Here is a 21163-nt window from a genome sequence, read left to right as displayed (position 1 = left end):
ACTGACACATCCTGAGTCTTACTGCGCCAGATGTGCAGTTTCAGGGCATGTTCAGAAAGTATAATGCTGTATGCTGTAAATCATTTTGGCCTAAGGACAAACTGATCAAGCTCTTGTAAAGTGTCTAAGTTGGAGATCAAACAACTCAGGCAAACAGCAAGATGCACCTTCAACTTGTAGTGGCCCTTGAGCGTTTATATCCTTTACTATATTGTGCCTTGCAGCAAATACATTTTATTTATCCATTTCCACTATGCAGCTTCACTCAGCTTTTATCACTGTTCTGTGTTGGTCACAAGAGTGGATGAGTTTGCTTCATATCCCCACTTGATATACTGCATTTTGTTGGTGTATACGAAAATTGTAATTTCGTCAGCAAACTGTAACTCTGGCATATCCTCGCTTATTCATGGTGTTTTGTTTCCAGCATTCAAATCTGCTGTTTTATTAGAATACTTCTTTCAGAAGCTATTTAAAGTAACAGCCCAATAGTTGGTGTTATTAATAACCATGTGCGCAACCATGCTGTTGGAGACCAATTTCTTTATGACTGTAACCTTTGAAAATTAACCATGATTTTATAAAACCAAAAAACCATGGTTATTATAGTTTAACCATGGTTTTGCCACACTAACCATATTTTAACCATGGTTTACATAATATGTATTAAAACTGTGGTTATACAAACAGTAATCAATACGCCACAAAACCATGGTTACTACACTTTTACTGAAATAAAACCATTGTTAGTTTTTATTTTCTTTGTGACTGTATGACTGTGCATCAATTAAATTCTGCCTAAAATAATTTAGCTTATTTTAGAGGGGTTTGAATTATGCTGCATGTTTTGCACAGAGCATTTCTATTTTACCTTTGCTTAACTCATTCTTTTTACCTTTTTATTAGTAAGTAAGTTCTACTCTCATATAGAAATGTATGATAAAGACAGAAATGCTGTGCTAAGGTTTAGCCCTTCAGTATTCATAAGTATCTGCAGGGTCTCTGAAATTGAGCCTCGTAGATTAACCAGTAACCATTTCATATAAAGATTTATTCTTGCAGTTTGTGATGGTTCCTTGTGTTAAATGATGTTGGCTTTAAGATTTTTTAAGCTCACTATTTGGTGTGCACTGGTAAACGCACATAATTTTAGTGTGGGAACATTCCATTTCCAATAGAGCAAGAAAGCAGGGAGTATCTCAGAGTGGGAAAGAGATACACCAAGTGTTATTGGGAGGTTAGGGATTAGTCTCATTTGAGTAACATCGGATTTAATAAAAATCCTGTGCACACATGACTGATGCTGAACTATTCTTAAAAGTACTCCATCTAGTCCTACGAGTGTAGATCAGTGGTTAACTAAAACTCCCCATCAGCTTCAACACAAATCATAAACATGTTGAGCCCAGAGGGGCTTTATTTAATTTTATTATTTTTTTACACTGCTCAGCTGGGCCATTTTGATTTGAGTAACAGCAGAACCAAATATTTATTTTCTAAATATTGTTTCGACAGGGCTGTCAATCGATGAGGACTAGAATCTCACAGTTGTCATTTTAAAAGCCTTTGAACACATTTATTTTCATCAATCACAATTTGGCAATTACAATAGTTGAACTAGAGTCAGAATATCTAACAAAAACATTGGCAGTACACAGCTTTTTGACCAAACATATTCAAAAAAAAGAGAAAAAGGAGACACTATAGTAAATATTACAGTTATTTAAAAAAAATGCACTATTATGTGCAAAATCAGACAACACCATTATCAAAAAAGCTAGTCATTTGTCATTTGTCATTTGCTAGTCAATGTAACACATAGCTTCATCCCATCATTTTTATCCATTCTTAAAGGAATAGTTTACCCTCATTTGCTGAAAAATTTCTCAACCTCAGGCCATCTAAGACATAGTTGAGTTTGTTTCTTCTTCGGAACTGATTTGGGGAAATTACATAATTTGCTCACCAGTATATTCAACGCTATCTCACGACCAATACGTACGTATTTTACAATGTGGCTAATTCGTACAAATTTGTATGACCTCACTTGTATGATTTTATACTATTTGTCTAAGCCCCAGTGACGTTTAGGTTTAGGGGCGGGGTTAGGTGTAGGTCATTCGTACAAATTCATACGAATTGTGCAACTCGTAAAATACGTACGATTTGGCAAAAATCTTATGAATTTGTACAAGTGTGGTTGTACGAATTCATACGAATAAGCCACCTTGTAAAATATGTACAAATCGACGTGAGATCGGGTTGGTATATTCTCTGCAGTGAATGAGTGCCATCAGAATAACAGTCAAAATAACTGGTAATAACATCACAATAATCCACAAGTAAATCTACATGACTCGATAAATTAGTGCCTTGTGTAGCTAAATGTGTCACGTTTGTAATAAATGCATACAGACATTTTTAACTTCCAACCACTGCTTTTGGTTAAAATATGAGTTCTCTCTATACATTATATTGCTTCAGTGAAAAAGTCATCTTGTCTGAATCAGGAGAAAATGCTCACATCAAGCACTTACATACATACATACATACATACATACATACATACATACATATATATATATATATATATATGTTGGGGGATTTTGATGTTAGAGGATAGGACTTTTCACTGGAGGAAGCATTATAATGGATTATTATTGATATGGATTTTAGCCAGAAGCGAGTTTGTTTCTTACAAATACACAGTTTTTCACTTCACAAAATGTTAAATGATGAACTGGATTGATGTGGATTACTTGTGGATTACTATATGTTTTTATCAGCTGTTTGGACTCTCATTCTGACGGCACCCATTCACTGCAGAGGATCCATTGGTGAGCAAGCGATGTAAGGCTGAAATTTTCAAATCTCTTCCAAAGAAGAAACAAACTCATCCACATCTTTAATGGCCTGTGGGGTAAGAACATTTTTAGCCTGGGAAAATGGCAAGGTTGTGATTTTAAAAAGAAAACCATAGCTCAAACATAGTTAAAAACGTTAATTTTCACAAGCTATCAATAATTTATACAGAAAGTTTAACTTATAGTTACATGACTGATGATTATACAATCATAGACCTACATAAAAGAAAATTGCAGCTTATCTAATTAAATATAATAATACTGTTTTAGATAATACATGTACGCACCAGCACAAACATCCACAAGTATACGGAGTGTTATGCTTACATAACTACAGTATACACAGAAAATCAAATGTCCTTGTGTTCATTTGTAATAGAAATGGCTCACAAAAATCCATTGAGCCTCGGACATCAAACACAATTAAACATTTAAAAGAAGAAAAAGAGAAGTATATCTCTTTAAACTGTACACAATGGAATCAACAAAATGCATGACAAACTATGACATACTGTACAGTTGCTGAATGTATTCCATTAGGAGTATATGGGCCTTTTAACTTATAAACATACATGAATTTCAGAAACACAGTGATAAGGCAATAAGCACATTCTCCGATGCTTTGACACGCATACATTCGCAAGTGTTCTTTTAGACAGATGTGAGTTGATAATGGGGTGATCATTTATACATTTTGTTCAGTCTGTTAGCAATGCTGTGTACAACACTGTCAAAACATGTCCATGATGTTTTCTACATTCATGGTTAATACTTTCAAATGGTCTTAGCACATTCACTGGGCAGGTGCATTGGCCTATTGACAAGAACATCAGTTGTAGGCTTGTAGAAGTGCAGTTATGCACAAATTAAAGGTTACTGATATGCAAGATGTTAGACATCAACCATATTAACACTGAAACATAGACACTAATGCAAGGGGGAAAATGGGTTCAATGAAAATCACTAAAAGGACACAGAACAATGCAAGAGTTTGAGAGAGCTGATATGAGAGAAACCAGGCTAACATTGAAGGACAAAGACAATGTTCTTTATATTGTGACTGTGAGAGTCATTAACCCTATATTTGTCCATAGGTTAAGTAAAAGCGTGATTTATCAGTTAATTGATGACTCTTTAAATGATTATATACAGTGAAATGTACACTTCCCATTCAAAAGTTTGGGGTCTGTAAAATCTGAATGTTTATAAAGGCTGCATTTATTTTACAGTAAAACAAAAAACAATAAAACTGGACATTTTTATGTAATTTATTCTTGTGATGGCAGAGCTGAAATTTCAGCATCAATATCAATAATATTTTTCTTTTCTTTAGGATTTTCATTTAATTAAATATTTAACATTTAATTATTTAAATATTTTGAACCATTGTCACTTTTTATCAAATACATTTTTCCTTGACAAATAAAAGTATATTTTATTATATAAATCTTACTGACCAAAAACTTTTACATATGAACATTAAGGATTTTAAAGATGCTTTTGTACAATTATTTGTATCAATTTCTTAATCTGTAAATAATAATAATAAAAGGTATTTGTTTTTAGTTTTCTTCCCTTAAAGGCTGGCATACTTTAATAATGCCCACATTAATTGATCTTACGTCTTACCATGAGAAAGACACAATGTGTCAGAAAAAAAAACAAAAAAAACTGTAAAAATGCAAACATTACAATTACAATTGTTAAAACAAAACAAATCACTATATTATGATGAATATATGCAGTATGCATGTTATTTATGCATACATGTTTGGGTGACCACAGCTGGTTTTCATCACTATGGAAAAAAAAATGCAATAGGTGGTGCAATGAGGGTGAGCATACCAAGGCCTCCAAACATGTTTTCTAAGGAACAACTTAAGAGTCAGATTTGTGGCAAGCAATCCTTACCAATCAATGCCTATGGCTAAGCCAGCTATAGATCTTGTTTTGTGTTTATTAGTGATGGATTACCTCATAATTGCTTTTAAATTGGTAAAATAAAGAGAATGGAGGAAAACAATATATACCCTGCTCGAGAAACTTCACTGGGTGTTTGATCTATGCAAATTTATAATAATACACAGCAACCCTAGGGATCATTTACTCACCCTCATGCAAATGTTCTTTTTGTAAATAATTTGAGTTACATATTGTTCATACGACAGAAGTCAATGGTCACTGTTACCAACATTCTTTAACAGATATGCTTTCGTGTTCCGCAGAAAAATAAAAGTCAATCTGTACATGTTTGGTACAACATAAGGGTGAGTAAATAACAGAATTGTAATTTATTTATTTATTTATTGGTGGGGGGGGGGTGTTTAACCTGTTTAAATATGTGAGCCCTCCAGATTCCCATAACACAGAGCTTAACTTAAGAGCACAGACGTGGAGTCTATCATGATTCATGAGAGTCAAGTACAAACCCTGGAAAACAACCTAAGGACAAGATAAGAGAGAAATGTAAATGGGTCACTTGCATCACTCCAAGGCTGAGCAAGGTAAGGTTCATCCAGGTATTGAAATTCATTCCTTCATGTTAAGGAAAATCTTCAACCTGGTTTACTTGTTTTTTTTGTTACTTTTTTTTTGACAAGACCACAAACAAATGAGGTATGACAACATCAATAATAAAATAATTGTTATTAAAAATTATAACTGCTTATATATTATAACTATATTTACTTTTACACTTTTATTAACATTTATATTTACTAAATCAAATTTGTACTTCTGATACATGCAAAGCCACACGTCTATAAGCCATTGCTCCAGTCTTTTGTTACATGAACTAAGAAAAATTCGAATTTACTGTAGTCCTTGACTACTGTGTGGAAATGTTTTTGTTAGTTTTTTTTTCACTTTCTTCGAAAATACATATTTTTTTCCTAGAAACATCAGCGCCTGTTCCGTGACTACTGTCTTTGAAGAAAGCAAACGAGATCTAACCAGGGCAGAATGTGGACGGCCCAATGATCAACAACAAGAAGACAAAAATAATTTGAGGAAAATCAGACCCCTCACTGCTGCTCAGCTGGAAGCTTCACTGAACAGTACAAACAAAACACCAGCCTTGTGCCAGAGTTTCAGTGAACAATCTTCATATTCCATTTCTGCAAAGATGATAGGAAATGTATTACACTTGCTGTCCTGTGGCAAAACATGAAGGCCGTTGCATTTTTAAACTAATGGCGATTGATTGCGATACATTTGGTAATAAACAGATTGTGGCAGATAAATACAGTGAGAACTCATGTGTGGTCCCTCTGCCTCATCCGATCACAAGCATCTAAAACCCACAGCTGTGGATGGAGAGCACTTTGAAAGATGCATCCAGATGAGTGCAGATGTAGCCAGAGTCATCTTACATCCTGGCCATGTTCTGGATCAAATACAGTATAATATTTCATTCTTGATCAGTTGAAGTGATTAATCAGCTGGGCTGATTAGGCATTAGATGATTAATTTTACATTGTATACGTTTTGATTAAGAGTTAACTAATTTTAAGCTTTTCAATTATGTGCCAGCTAGCATACTATTTGCAAATGTGAAACTGAAGTATATTATGAACAGTTTACATCACCAAAAATGTTATGTTAGTAAGAAATTAATAGTTATAGTCATAAAAGATGCATTATAGTGATCAAAACAACAGTAAGACATTTCCAATGTTACAACAGACAGCAGCAAATCAGCATATTAGAATGATTTCTGAAGGATCATGTGACTCTGAAGACTGGCGTAATGATGCTGAAAATTCAGCTGTAATAATGTTTAATGTACTGCATTTTTTTGCACAATCGAATGCATACGACTGCACATTATATTTTAAAAACCCAGGACACATTATGCAAACATTTCAAACAGCATCATGCTACATTATTTTGTCAAGACCTTGCTCTGTCCATGTTTAATTTAGCATATAGCGTCTAGTTATTGTAAAATAAAAATAAAAATTTGATCAGCAGACCAACGAAACCAAGTAACAACAAAGAAAACTGACGGTTCTTTCATCACACTGGAAATGAATGGTCATGAAAAGTAATATGCATTGCACGAAAGGGATACAGCATCCCATGCAGTGCTCTCTGCCAAATGAACAAGTCATCCAGCTATTCCATGCAAACAGAAAATATATACCATACTGTACATACATATAGTGCAGTAGCAGTCTACAAGGTCAAATTTCAAAATTGATCTTTGTTATGCTAATACGATGATGCACAATTGGTTTACCATCTCATCAATTACATTAAATGTTTTAGATGAAACAGGAAAGAATATGAAGCTAACAAATTTCCCTACACGATTCAGCCAAGCAGCTCGTGTGCTGGAAACACACCTGCTTATTTACCAGCTCAGGATCGGTCTCAACCTTTTCAAACATGAGAGATTTTAACAAGAATTGAGCGTTGAGCTCCAGGGAGAAATCAAAACTTTGGCATTCAGGTAGCATGCTGTCCTTGCTAACCACATGATGAAAGAGGACCTGATTGGCATCAAAGGGCAGCCGCTATCTACAATTTCTGCTATAGACAAAGTGCTCCTCAGATGCTGGACAATATTGGTCTTTGTGGTGATGAGTGCTGGGGGTGACTCAAATTTTTTTTAAGGCATAGCGCACCAGACATACGCCACAAAACATTACTGTATGAGGATGATGTTTATGTGTTATACACTCATATTTTCAATTAACGATATGACAAATAAACAGTCTACTTTTCAATTCTCATCACCTCCTTCCCATTTACAGAATGAGGCTTTGTTAAAACGGCTGTTCTTGGTACTTCAGTACAAATCTTACGTCAAAGTCCATCTCAGCAGAATTCCTCCTTCAGGTCGCTCGGCATATACGTCACTTCTTTGCTCTTGTTAGGGTTGGAGCAGCCGTTGTGCTGGTGGTGGTGAAGGCTCTTTCGGCCTAGGTGACCGGTTGGCTCTGAGGGGTCACACACAGCTACGATGGTGCTCTCTATTCGTGAGAGTGTGTACATGCTGCTCTGGCGCGCTACTTTATGCCGCATGGCCCGCAGCTCAAGCTCGTCATAGTCTGACACCCGCACAAAAGGGCACCAGCGGAAAACCCGTTTGAAGCCGGCCCGAAACCTGAGCACAGACAAGGACATATACAAAGCCAGATGAAAAACTGAACAAATCTATGTGCAAAAATGCAATAATATATTAAAAATACAGTTATTTCATTAGTTAAAATCTCTAAAAATATTTACTGACACATCGCTTGAGACTTACTGATATGAAAATTATAATGTGCATAATGCACATTTCTTAATAAGCCTAAAACATCCTAATGATTTTTGGCATGAAAGAAAAATTTTTGAATAATTTAGAATAATTTTGACCCATACAATGTGTTTTTTTTTTTTTTTTTTTTGACTATTGTTAAAAATATACCCCACCGGCTTAAGACATATATTTTAATATATCTTTAGTTGGACCTCAGCCCTACTTCCTCACAATTACAATGCATTAAGTACACAATTAGTTGTTGTAGTTTAACAGACTTTAAGGATACCAGTTTAGCATACTAAAGATACACTTGTAGGGTATTTTTATTACATACATAAAAATATACATGTATTTGTAATATACTAAGGATGAGATGAATGCATTTCAAATGCATTTTAGTATATTTATTTTTAAGTGGGGCCTTAATGCATGATTTTATTTCTTTCACTTTTATATGTTGCAACTACAAATTTTAACACAGTGTTTGTTATTTCAAACTTTATTTTACAATTACCTTTTTTATTTTTATATTATTTTTTTACCCTGATGTGCAAACAGGCTTTCATAAGAATGAAAATGGTAAGAAAAAATCTTTGCAAATGGCCAAAAGCCATTAAACACGATAAATTTGTGAAGTCCAAGTACTGCACAGGACAAAGAGAAAACCAATATCACAGGTTAGATATCAGAGTCTTTTTTTTTTTTTTCGTTGTATTCAACTCTTTGATAATGATTTTCTGGTTATTGGATAGCATATGGTTGCAAATTGTCATGCTCCAGTACTGTTCATTTTGAACTGAGCCAAATGGGACCTGAAGAAAATAGATGTGGATTATTTATCATTCAGTCTTGCATTTTAGCCGTGTATTCCATCTGTGGTGCATTTACATAAAGTCAATGTTATGGCTGTCCCAGACTGATCACGTTAATGGTGGATAGCAACAGTTGCCAGGCTACAACTGGTAGAGCGCTCAAAAAAAAAAAAAAAAAACTGCAGCGCTGAGTAAAGGTCATTATGGGGAGCCATATAACAGACTTCTATATAGCTCTCATAGTAAGGTACAGTAAGCCTTTAACCAAACCTGACACAACCGTTTTTAATGTCAATGATTTTGTATAGCCATGAAATAAAAAAATAAAATGTGCATTTTATTGAACATGTCTAAGTGGACAGACCTAATGTCTTTAATCTTAAATAAATTCTAAATATTCACTATAAATAATTTAGCAAAAATAATCCTAGGCATGTAGGACTTTATTACTAATGTAATACTTGTGAGGTATTTTCTTTACAGTGCTTCTTAATAGATGTACTGGCTTTAAATGAGTTGAAATCTGGATATAAACATATTTTAATCACACTAATCTCATTAAAATGTGGTGTATTTTTTTTTTTTTTTTTTTTTTACTTTTTAACAGCGAACATTTTAATCAGAGCAGTCTCTTCCAATGTAAATGTGCTTTAAACATGACTTCTAGTTTTAACAAACTAAAGAATGTCGAAATTTTCTTCTGTGGTGACACACCAAGGAAGAAGTCGATAGAGCTTAACTTGTATTGAACCAGGAACATTCCTTTAATTAAATCCTTGGATAAAAATCATTGACTCTAAAAGGCTTTCTAATAGTCCCTGTGCTGTTGTCATTCACATCTGTATGTCTTATTTTCTGTCGGCTATACACAGGATGAATAAAGATTTGTTACGCTGCACTGAACTAGTTCACCCATTTTTCATTATTCATTCACCCTCACCTTTACAACTTTTGAAACAAGAAAGGAAAACTTTTAAGAACATTCACATGTTCCTTGGGACAAAAATGTCCGCATACATGTTTGAAACGACATTAAGATGAGTAAATAAAGATAGGAAAAGATTAGAATAGTGTTACGTTAAAGTAGATATGAACTGAGAAAACCAAATTCCCTTGATCTCTTGACATGAGGTCATTGTGCTATAAAAACATTCTGTATATTTCAGAACTTTCTTGTTAAACAGCTTATACAGTACTAAAGCCTAAAGCTAGTGGAATGTGCAACTTTGTGTCTAAATACAGCCTCCGTAGAAAAAGATCAACACCTGCTTCCACATCAATGCTTGTTTAGCCCCGCCCACCAAATCATGCATGCAGTGTAAATAAGAAAGGTGAATGCCGGTCTACGCAAAAACAAAATGATAACTTTATTTGATTAACCTTATTTTTTATGAAGTGCCAGACTACATCAGTAAGAACTAGATCCTTTGTTCACTTCATCTTACTTCAGATCTGTTTACAAACAAGGCACAATTTGACGTAGGATTTTCATGAAGATTGAAACTAAAAGATGATGCTATGCCGACTGTATTGGAACTGGCAGTAAAGTTGCACCACACAAATTTGAGTGAGTAACTATTTTTAATTGCGTGATCACTTTAGCTTTGTCTGTTATTACAGATCATTTAAAATGTACTGAGTATTTATGCGTCTTTGAACTAAATCACAGCAAAGTCCATCTATGAAGGATGTGGGCTGTCAAACACACACAACTGTTAGCCAATCATAGCAGCTGGAATTTACTCCTGAGTCTAAAATCCGCTACACCTACTCAAACTGAGTTTTCTGATGAGAGGAGTTAAAAACAGGACAGAAAATAACCTATTATTTCTTAATTATGTTTTTTCTTTTTTTTATGTTTTATGACAGTTCATGGCCGCTTTAATTTAATTAATGAATTCATAAATTTTCTGTGTTTTTAGAACTTAAAATTGTAATTCACACAGCATCAGATTAAGCCTGTTTCCTATACCTGTCATTTTCTTGGAATGATTATTAAAAACACTTTAATTTCAATCATTGATTTATGAGTAATATTCACAAGAGGAACGTCTCAAGTATGTCGATTACTGCATGATATGGCCTATTCATGCAATAAACAGAGGGAACAACACTCATGTTGCTATGACAAAATGCATTTGTGTCATGAATCCCTGTGGCATGCTCTAAGTTGAGTCTTACCTGCTGTTCAAGCAGCAGTAAATAATGGGGTTGTACATGGTGGAGCTCATGGCAAGCCACATGACTGACAAATAGATCTGCTGAATGAACTTCCACCTAACCAGTTGCTTGTTCAACCCTGTAACGAGGAAATATACGTGGTATGGCATCCAGCAGATGGCAAAGGTCACCACCACGATGATCATCATTTTCACCACCTGGAAAAAGACAATGAAGGCAAAAGTGAAATATTACATGGTAATGCATTATAACTGGTGTGTGTTTAATAAATAATAAATGAGATAAATATCAATGTCACAATGTATATATAAAATACTAGTTATTTATTATACTGTTAATACTATTACGAATAGTATTCTCACGATATATATAAAAAAAATTTAAAAAACTTTGCACAGGACTGGCGAGAAATTAGCATTGATATACATTTATTATATATGTTACATGGTTCATTTTGATGGGTTAACTATTTTTGTAGAGATAAAACAAAGCACCAATGCAGCACTTTTTTTTTTTTTTTTGCACTGAACAAGTGAAATTTGCCAAGATATTTTCAAGATGTTCTAAATTAATAGTTGAATGAATTTTCAATTTTGACAAAAAATTGACAGTTGACCTTATTCAAATTTCCTGAAAACAACCCAGCACGACATCCGACAGGTTTTCCCAGATCGCATCACATAAATAGCCTATACTAAACAAGTGGTGCTCGTCATTTTGACATTGTGACTGACCTAATTTCACGCATACAAAAACAAAGAGAACAGTGGAGGAGCAATTACATCACAAATAGTTATACGGCTATGTTTTAATTCATTATGTTAATTCATTAAGACATTGCTTGTCATTCAAATCACACAGCATCCGGCACACCCAAAAGCACAAAACACTGTCAGGATACCAAAATCTTGGTCATGTCATCAACAAGCTTAGACACTCTGGGCAAGCAATGCATCTGCAGCAAGAAAGAAAACCCTGGGCAACACATTTCCAGCAGAGCAAGGACACCACATGAGGTCTTAATGGAATAAGTGCTCTGTGGTGTGAAAAAATAAATACAAAGCCTAAAAATTGTATGTTGACAAAGTTGCAAATGCCACAATTCATGTAAAAATTGTAGCTTCTCATGCAGTCCTCTAATGTGTTTACTGTTCTGCTGTCATTTGTCAAACTGTTGTGTATTCTCCATTCTGTCAGGTTCATTTGGTCCTCAAACTATGCTCTCTCTTCAAGCAAGTGTCCTTCTGGCCCTGCAGGGGCTTCTGCCATAACAAATCCATTTCCCATCCTTCAAGAGGTGAATTGTTTCTGTAACCACTTCATAAAGTCTGATTGGAGGAGCTGGCTACTTCAATCCACTAATGAATTTAATTACATTGTTCACGCCATCCCACTGAGACAGCGAGTGGAGCTTTCCGCGGTCCTCTAACAATCTGAAAATCCCTAGAGTGCTCCACCTCAGGAATCAATGAACTAATGAACAAATGAATATAATACTACTATCCACGCATTTGGCCCTTGACATATTAATATTAAAAAGGACATGTAATCAGGCATTTCATTAGGGTTTGATCATTAAAACTTTAATGTCATTTCTGCAAGTAGACATTTTGACCATTTTTAACTAAAACAGAAATCTTGAACTGTAATGGAGTCAGCAGACACTGCAACAGAAACTGCACAGACACAGACAGACATATACTTAAGACAGAACTTTTCTCTTGAGTTGTGCATTGCATTTATAAGTTTAAGTTGTTTATGTGTTCCTTAGTATTAGGGTTGTATGTATAAATTAACCTTTTTTGCTTAAAAGAATCAGGTATAATTATTAGTCCCAGAAATATATTCATGATGTCGATGTTAAAAGCAGCTCTTTTAAATATATGTATATATATATATATATATATATATATATATATATATATATGTGTGTGTGTGTGCGTGCGTGCGTGTGTGTGTGTGTGTGTGTGCATATTCAGAGTAATACTGTATATAAATATCAAGATATATATGTGCTGTAGAATCAAAAGGCTTTTTTTGTTTATATATCAGCCAACTCTAAAATTATGAATATGAATATTCGTGAAACATCAATCAAAGTAAAGATCAGAGGACTACACAAGAGTGTTTCACTGACACTGTTAAAGTTATGCCATTAATATGTTCAGAAAAATTACATGTATGACACATAAAATGCATATCTAATTCTGTAATTCAAACTCTTCAAAGAAATCCTGTTATGATTTTCCATCAGTATTCCACAATGTCTCTGTTTTTCCTAGAGATGCCATAAGAATATCCCTAACATTTCTAAGACACAATCAGATATAGCGCCTGATCTACATTTCAGCAGGAGGTGGAAGTGAGAAGGATTGCTGGGGTAAAAGGAGAGCTTATATGTTTGCCACTCACGCTCACCTTCAAGCCAACGTTTCTCTCCTGATACGTCTCCAGACAGAAGCTTCTGCATACTAAGAGCTGAAAGAAGGGCACTGCGTTTGTCACCACAACAGAGTGACTTGTTTGTTTCTGTTATCTCGCCCTGCCTCATCACTTCAGAGATAGAGAAAAGACAAGGACACGCAGACTGAAATAGAAGTCCTTTTGGTGACTGGCGCTTGAATAGGGACTGCACAACTGTGGCAAATAGAGACGGGAGATCATTCTTAAGATTGTAGAATGAAGAATTGGAAACTAGATAACAAAGTACTGATCAAAACACTGATATAGATCATAAGAGAGACGACAAAGAAATGGCACTCAAGAAAAAAGAAGATAGTTTCGAAATAGTCTCCGTGTCTTTAACATCATGAATTCATCATTTCAGGTTTACTCTACTAGTCATTCATAATGAGTCACAATGGTTGACTAATAATTTACTAGATTAGTGGTTCTCAAACTTTAATGTGGCAGTCTTCTTTAACACACACAAAAATCTGTGGAGCAGACACATCAAATCTGGTAAACTACCCAAAAGAACAACCTGGGCTCACTGGAAATTGAGCGTCTAACCTTAATTTTGGCAAATTCTTATATATATATTTTTTTTACATTACCATTAGGTTAATGGAATCATAAAGCAGTGGTTGTGTTATTTTCATGAACCTTTTAAGAACATTCACCAGACATTTTATTTCTGATGTAGTATATACAACAACCAAAGGTCCAAAACTTTGTTGTAGTCACATCGATCTGTTTTAGTTTAAAATTAAACATAATTGTACCCCAGCACAACTGGAGATTTTAAATTGAAAGTGTCATGAAATGTGAAAGAAGCAACATAATCTAAATTTGCCGAAAGGTTGCCAGGCTTTCCCAAACAATAACAATACCTATAGTTTTAAGTAGCCTACATAAACATCTGTAATAATGAAGTGAATATAACAGATGAATCCTTGAATTCGTCAATGAAGATTATAATGTAACAATCATTTTCCCACATAATCTAACAAATGCATCAGAACTAGGGACGCCTGATTCACAAATGAATCACTCTTGTGATCTAATAGGTCAAACTGGTTTGTAAAAATGTCATGAATTCTTTGTGATTCAGTTTGATTCATTAGGACAGTTCAACCACACACTGAAAAATCTACAGCAGTTTCACCAATAGTAATCGAAATAGTAATGGGACAGTTTGTAAAAAAGAAAACAAAAAGAGTAATGGAGGAGGATATTGACCTATAATCCATTGTAGAAAACCAAACTTGCAAATTAATAATATTGATGGTCAGTGGTGAAGAATATCTTTATTCTGTGCACAATGAACTACTGCAAGTAAAGGCAATTAACAACCATTTATACTAAATGTGGGGCCTGTGCCCCACTGCTGATGAAAGACTAGAAACACCCTGCCTGAAACCAGTTTATTTAATATAGGAAGTTTAATGCTTAATGTAGTTGTCACCCCCATGGACGTTTTGTTGTGTTTTTTCCCCAATGTGCTTACAGTATGTTTGACCTAGTTTCTGTCTCCATTTTATTATGACATTTAGTTCAGGTGTGTCTGGTTAATTATCTTCATTTGCTCCCCTGTTTAAAGTGTAGTCTGTCCTGTCTTCCTTTGTCTGGTATTGATGAATGTTATCCTGTGTGTTAGACCCTCTTTTTCATGTGGATTACTATTTAATTATTTGTTATAATCGTAATTGTGCCTTTGTCTCCTTAACAGCAGTATCATGACAGCAGTTGTTTAGGCAACCAACCGAGAATGCTACAAAAAAAAAAAAATCTAAATTCCCCTTCGTGAAAACATTTGACTCTAATATGTCAATACACTGAAACAAAAATTTTGAACCTGGCTTAATTCAGTGTTTAGATTTTGGTTATGGAAATGTATGCAAGTTAGTGCCTTTTAATTAGATAATGCCCTGTTTGCATTTTTAAATATAATATTAATGAAAACTTTGTTTGCAAAAAAAAAAATGGGTAACACTTTAGAATACTGTTTCTTACTTACTACATAACTAATAAGGAATTATTAAAGAACTAACAGGTGATTATTCATTAACACTTAACTCACTATTGTTAACTACTATGAAAGATGTGTTAATTAGTATGTATGTAATATAATTGTATTATTATGTTAAGTGACAGTTAGCTAATCAATAACTAATGTATTCTGTCATACCTACTGAACAACTACTATTAATTATCTACTAGTTAAGGTTCAAGAAAAATAACTGAAGTAACTACTAATGAACAGTTTTACACAATTACATTAAATTGTGACCCTTTCATATAAATGTTATTAGCAATAGTAGTAGTAGTATGAAAATGCAATCTTAATAAATGCAATACATTAAATAGAGGTTTTGCCTAAGTAGTAAATTGTTTTGTGAGTGTGTTTTGTAAGAAATCAGCTTCCAATAGGGACCCCACCATGACTCCAGTGCCTTGCGATAACTTACTTTAGTTTTTATATTTTATATACAGTACTGTATGTGTGCCTCCTCAGCAAATACAACATTATAATTAATTCAATTTCGGTATGTTAGGCGAAGCCTGAGGAAAATACAGGTATCCAATTTGTAATTAATAAAGAATTATAAAATAATTATGCAAGACTTATTTTGAACCTGAAACATTAGGCCTATTCTAAAGTGAAAATATTAGGAACCCATTAATAATGAATAAAGAATTATCAGATAATTCCTGAAGAATTACTTAGAATCTGAAACAGTATTCTAAAGTGAAAACATAGGGAACCCATTAGTAATTAATAATTAAGTATCAAATAATTCTGCAGGACTTATTTTGAACCTGAAACATTAGGCCTATTATAAAGTGAAAATGTTGAGAACCCATTAGTAATTAATAAATAATTATTAGATAATTCCTCAGTAATTACTTAGAATCTGAAACAGTATTCTAAAGTGAAAACATAGGGAACCCATTAGTAATTAATAATTAATTATCAAAAAATTCTGCAGGACTTACAGAATTCTAAAGTGAACCTTTTGGTAAATAATAATAAACTACATCATTTTGACCAAAAAAAAAAAAAAAAAAAGTAATCATAAACTTTGTCAAATACTCACATCTTTTTATTTCAGATGAGAACATTTCTTAATACAGCATATTTTATTCCATTTTAACATACTGCCCACATTTTAAATAATTTAACACACATTTCATAAAAGTTAAACATTTACAAGCAAACAAAATACATATTTCATTTCCATTATAGTCTTATAACTGGGCTGTAACAAAGTTGCTACTGTAGTAGTACTTTGTACTTGTCCTTTTACTCAAGTAATTTTGAAAATGAATAGGCCTACTTATAATTTTACTGGAGTAATATTTTATTGGGGTATCTGTACTTTTACTCAAGTACTTGATATGTGGGACATATCCTGATTATTATAGTGATTATTTGCGTATAACTGTTCAGTAGTAGTTATTTCATAGTTATTTTTCTTGAACCTTAACTAGTAGATAATTAATAGTAGTTCTTCAGGAGGTATCACAGAATATATTAGTTACTTATTAGCTAACTGTTTCTTAACACAATCATAAAATTATATTAAATACTGATTAATTAACACATCTTTCTTAGTAGTTAACAGTAGTGAGTTAAGTGTTAATGAATAATCACCTGTTAGTTCTTGAATAATTCCTTATTGGTAATGTAGTAAGTAAGAAACAGTATTCTAAAGTGTTACCAAAAAATGTAATCAACCGGCGGGGGAAGCTATTAGTTATACCTATTATATATTTTTCCCCATATTCACGTGATGTCATGCCTTAAAAATAAATATTATAATTATGACTTAATTCTTATTTTTCTGCAAAATTATAAGGTAACTATAGGGTTTTATGGGTGGTTCAATAAGGAAAATATTTTTTTTTCTTGGGTTGACGTAAGTGACCAGGAAGCTATAAAACCACATGCCACATCAGCTTCGAGTACAAGCAAGTGCAGGCAGGGGTGCCGGGGGCATGGTATCGAGACGCAGTGTCTCGTTCCCTCGAGGAACCATGGTTACATGCATAACCTAGAGATGTTCCTCTTCAGGAGCTCAAGCTGCATCGAAAGCATTATGGGGAACGAGGTGCCCATGCTGCCAGACTAAAAAATCCCTGCCTAGTGTGTATCCGAAGAGCACAGCTTAGAACGAGAGAACAGGAGCGTCTGGAGTAACTGGCATATCTAGGCGAATGTGGAGGGCGTGGACCACCCCGCAGTGTTGCAGATGTCCAGCATGGACGCACCTGCTAAGCAGGCCTTGGAGGCTGCCATACCCCATGTGGAGTGAGCCTTGGCTCCCAACAGCGGAGGAAGACCAGAGTCTTGGGTGGTGTTGATAGCCTTGACTATCCAACAGCTAAGAATCTGCTAAGATGCAGCAAAGCCCCTTTTGGGGGGACCGTAGCACACTAGCAATTGGTCCGATTTCTCCACAGGACAGCTCTTTGGACGTATGTGTCGAGCGCTCGAGCTGGATACATACAATTAGCTTATTCTGGTCGGACTCTCGGAAAGGAGGAGGGCAGAAGGCCTACAGTACTATCGGTTGTGGTGTGACAGAGGGAACTTTAGGAACACAACCCGCTTGAGGGTATAGAAGTGCTTTGGCCATGCTGTGGTGAGCCTCAGTCTCAGCTCACCACAGAGGAAACATGTAACTAGGGGGTGTCTTCCCAAAGAGTGACCATCGAGAGGAACATGGTAGGCCGCAATGGTCACCACGTAAACCTTCAGTGTGGAGTGGGTCAACCCTGCAGCGAACCTGGCTGCAGAAACTCCAGAACTGTACCAACTGAGCAAGTTGGCTGGGTCAAGCTGACGGTCTCTGCACCATGAGGTGAACCGTTTCCACCTCAGTGCGTACAGTTTCCTCACAGAGGGAGCTCTGGATTGGAGGCTAGTCTCAACAACCTCGGTTGAGAGACCGGATGCTATGAGCTGTGCCCCCTACGGGGCCACACCCACAGCTTCCACAACTCCGGGCAAGGGTTAATTATTGTGCCCTATGCCTGTGAGGGAAGGTCTGTCCTGATCGGTATCTCCCACGGAGAGCCATCGAGAAACCATTGGGACCGACACCACGAGAAACGCTGGCGAAGACTCCCTCTCGAGGAAAGCACTCCGAGATCAAAGTGTCCACACTGGTTCCTACCGGTGCAGGCAGTCGGCTCCCTCAAGAGCCGAAACAGCATGCTTCAATCCCAGACAGACCACACACAGAGTGTGTATCTCCACTCGTGATGTAGCGAGGTCAGGGAGGAACACACACTCTGAAACGCGATCGGGATTCGCCTTTCAGATGTCTTGTCTAAGCTTTGCTTTTTGACTATTGCTTACTCTTTGAGGAGCTAATAGTGACAAACAACAATAAATAAGACTGACGAGACAGAATAACCTGCTCACACAGAGTGCTTGCTGAAAGATGTGAAGCTGATGCCAGCTGTGCGACATGTGCTTTTATAGCTTCCTGGTCGTTACGTCACCACGCCCGCGACATCACGCTCTTCCATAAAACAGATTACACATGAAAATCAAAGTCACTAACGCTAAACGAGTTCCCCATTGCATTTTGGACACAGCTCAAGTTATCACCGGCTTTTATTAAAATTAATACATGATGCACATAACCCATACTGTAGAAACAACCAATAATAAACCTCAATACTCACTGTATTATACTCACTGAACTGGATACTTTATCAAGCTGACAAATTTGACAGCGTGGTGTTGATTCACTTCAGACTGTCAGTAAGGCAAATAAACTCACTCTTGACTTCTGCAGACACACTCACTCTCATCCTAATCAGTATTGATTCAGCCAATGATTGCTTGACAGAAGAATCATGGTATTCTTAAACAGAAGCATGTGAACTGAATCCACATCACCATTTACAATGCTATTATCAGTTACATCACTTCCTCTGGTGCATAGACCTAAATCACTGTTGTCAGAACATATCAATGCACAGAAGAAGGTCCATTACATCAATACATGTGTCAGAAAATTTGATAAAAGTTTATACCTCAAACATTGCACATTACAAACAGCTGATTTAACCTCAGCAGTTATAGTCACAAGCTGTATTTCCTGTATATGTAATACCAGAAAAATTACACTCTGTTTAACACCACAGATTGTGTTGCTTTGCAACCTGTATTTAAAGGAATAATTCAGCCAAGAATAAAAATAGTCATCATTTACTTACACCCATGTCCTCCCACATTATTTTCTTGCTTGTGAAACACAAAGGGATTTTGGTGAAAAAAAAAAATCACTTTTTTTCAGATCCACATGAATTTACAAAATGGGACACAGTTGTATGTTGCTGTGTTCTACAAATTATTATATTAACTGCAGCTGAAAACTTTATAAAAGTAAAATGTAACTATGTCAAACAGACTTGCAAAACAGATCCGGCTGGAATGAGATTACAGATGACAGAAAGGCTGTAACGCTGACCATTAAGGTGTATTGATATATTCATTCCAGAAAACAGTGCTGGGATCATTTTGAATAGTTATTTAGTGAAAATGGAGCCTAGCAGGGCCGTGCACAGACCTTTTGAGGGGCATGTGCTGAAACTGAAAAAGGGCACCCCCCCCCCCCCATTTTTTATATCAAGATTATTTAGTAAGCCTGCATAAAAGGAAGAAATGGTCACATCTTCATGACAAATTCAATAACACAAAATAATAGCCTCAAAAGCTTTAGATTTATTCACGATTAATAACAATTATAATAATAATATTAGATAATTAGATAATATAGATAAACAGGGTTTTAAGGGCTTCTTTAAACCTAATTACAACAGCAACCTTCTGTGAGCCATGTATCTGGCAAAAATTTGATACTGTGGTGGACCAGGGATGTTGGTCTCTTGAAGGTCTCTTATTCACTAAACTTTCCCTAAAATAAGCCAGCAATGAAAAAATAAATAAAAATAGTGTGAAAAGTACAGTTGCAGTGAAAAGCATTTCTGAAGGATCACGTGACACTGAAGAGTACTGATGTAATGATGCTGAAATTTCAGCTTTGATCACAAAAATAAATTACATTTTAAAATATTCAAATAGAAACATTTATTTAAAATTGTAAAAATATTACACAATATTACTGATTTTGCTGTATTATGGATCAAATAAATGAAGCCTTGGAATGAATCATGAATTACATTCTGTATGATAAAATATAAAGATTTCAGTGATCTTCTGTAATTTCTTTTTTAGTTACTACTACATTACTGTAGTAAAACCATGTTTTACAACATTTTATACAGAGAGTATACAGAGAGTATACCATAACATGATTAGCCTAAATGTTAATAAATTAAGAGTATCATCAATCATAAATCAAAGAAGAAATTTCTTAGAAATATGTTATCTAGGTGACGAGGATCACTCGTCGCTGTGTAAGTTCCAGTATGAAACAGCGGGGGCGCACCTGTTATGATTTTCCGATGGTAAAAACAAATTATTTGTTGTTGTATTACTTATCAATATATCGTTTTTGACCAGCGAATGTGTGCAAATGTGATTTATTTTTTCTGTCCGTCATTAAAACGGCGACGGCGCCTGCCGCTGCGGG

At 35.1% G+C, this 21163-nt stretch overlaps 1 protein-coding gene across 1 annotated transcript; it reads right to left on the bottom strand.

The window, feature by feature from the left end:
* Positions 1-6711: 6711 nt before the first annotated feature.
* LOC113078565 (neuromedin-K receptor-like) lies at positions 6712-18190 on the bottom strand. Its single transcript, XM_026250865.1, has 4 exons — positions 18119-18190; positions 13527-13637; positions 11109-11305; positions 6712-7974 (listed from the first exon to the last, which is right to left on the bottom strand). Exons 1-4 carry the CDS (start codon positions 18188-18190, stop codon positions 7686-7688), a joined length of 669 nt encoding a protein of 222 aa, XP_026106650.1. The 3' UTR covers positions 6712-7685.
* Between the last annotated feature and the right edge of the window lie 2973 nt (positions 18191-21163).

The sequence above is a fragment of the Carassius auratus genome, unplaced genomic scaffold (genome assembly GCF_003368295.1).
Source record: "Carassius auratus strain Wakin unplaced genomic scaffold, ASM336829v1 scaf_tig00026006, whole genome shotgun sequence".
Lineage (NCBI taxonomy): Eukaryota > Metazoa > Chordata > Actinopteri > Cypriniformes > Cyprinidae > Carassius > Carassius auratus.
Note: the sequence above shows the minus strand (reverse complement) of the source record. Positions and strands in the feature narration are given on the sequence as shown.

Bases quoted from the DNA above. Each gene is read 5' to 3' on its own strand.
- LOC113078565 (XM_026250865.1), bottom strand. From the start codon at position 18,190: ATGGCCAAAGCACTTCTATACCCTCAAGCGGGTTGTGTTCCTAAAGTT. The intron at 13,638-18,118 runs GTACTGTAGGCC...GCGAGATAACAG, and splicing joins CTGTCACACCACAACCGATA to AAACAAACAAGTCACTCTGT. The intron at 7,975-11,108 runs GTAAGACTCAAC...GTCTGTGCTCAG, and splicing joins TACTGCTGCTTGAACAGCAG to GTTTCGGGCCGGCTTCAAAC.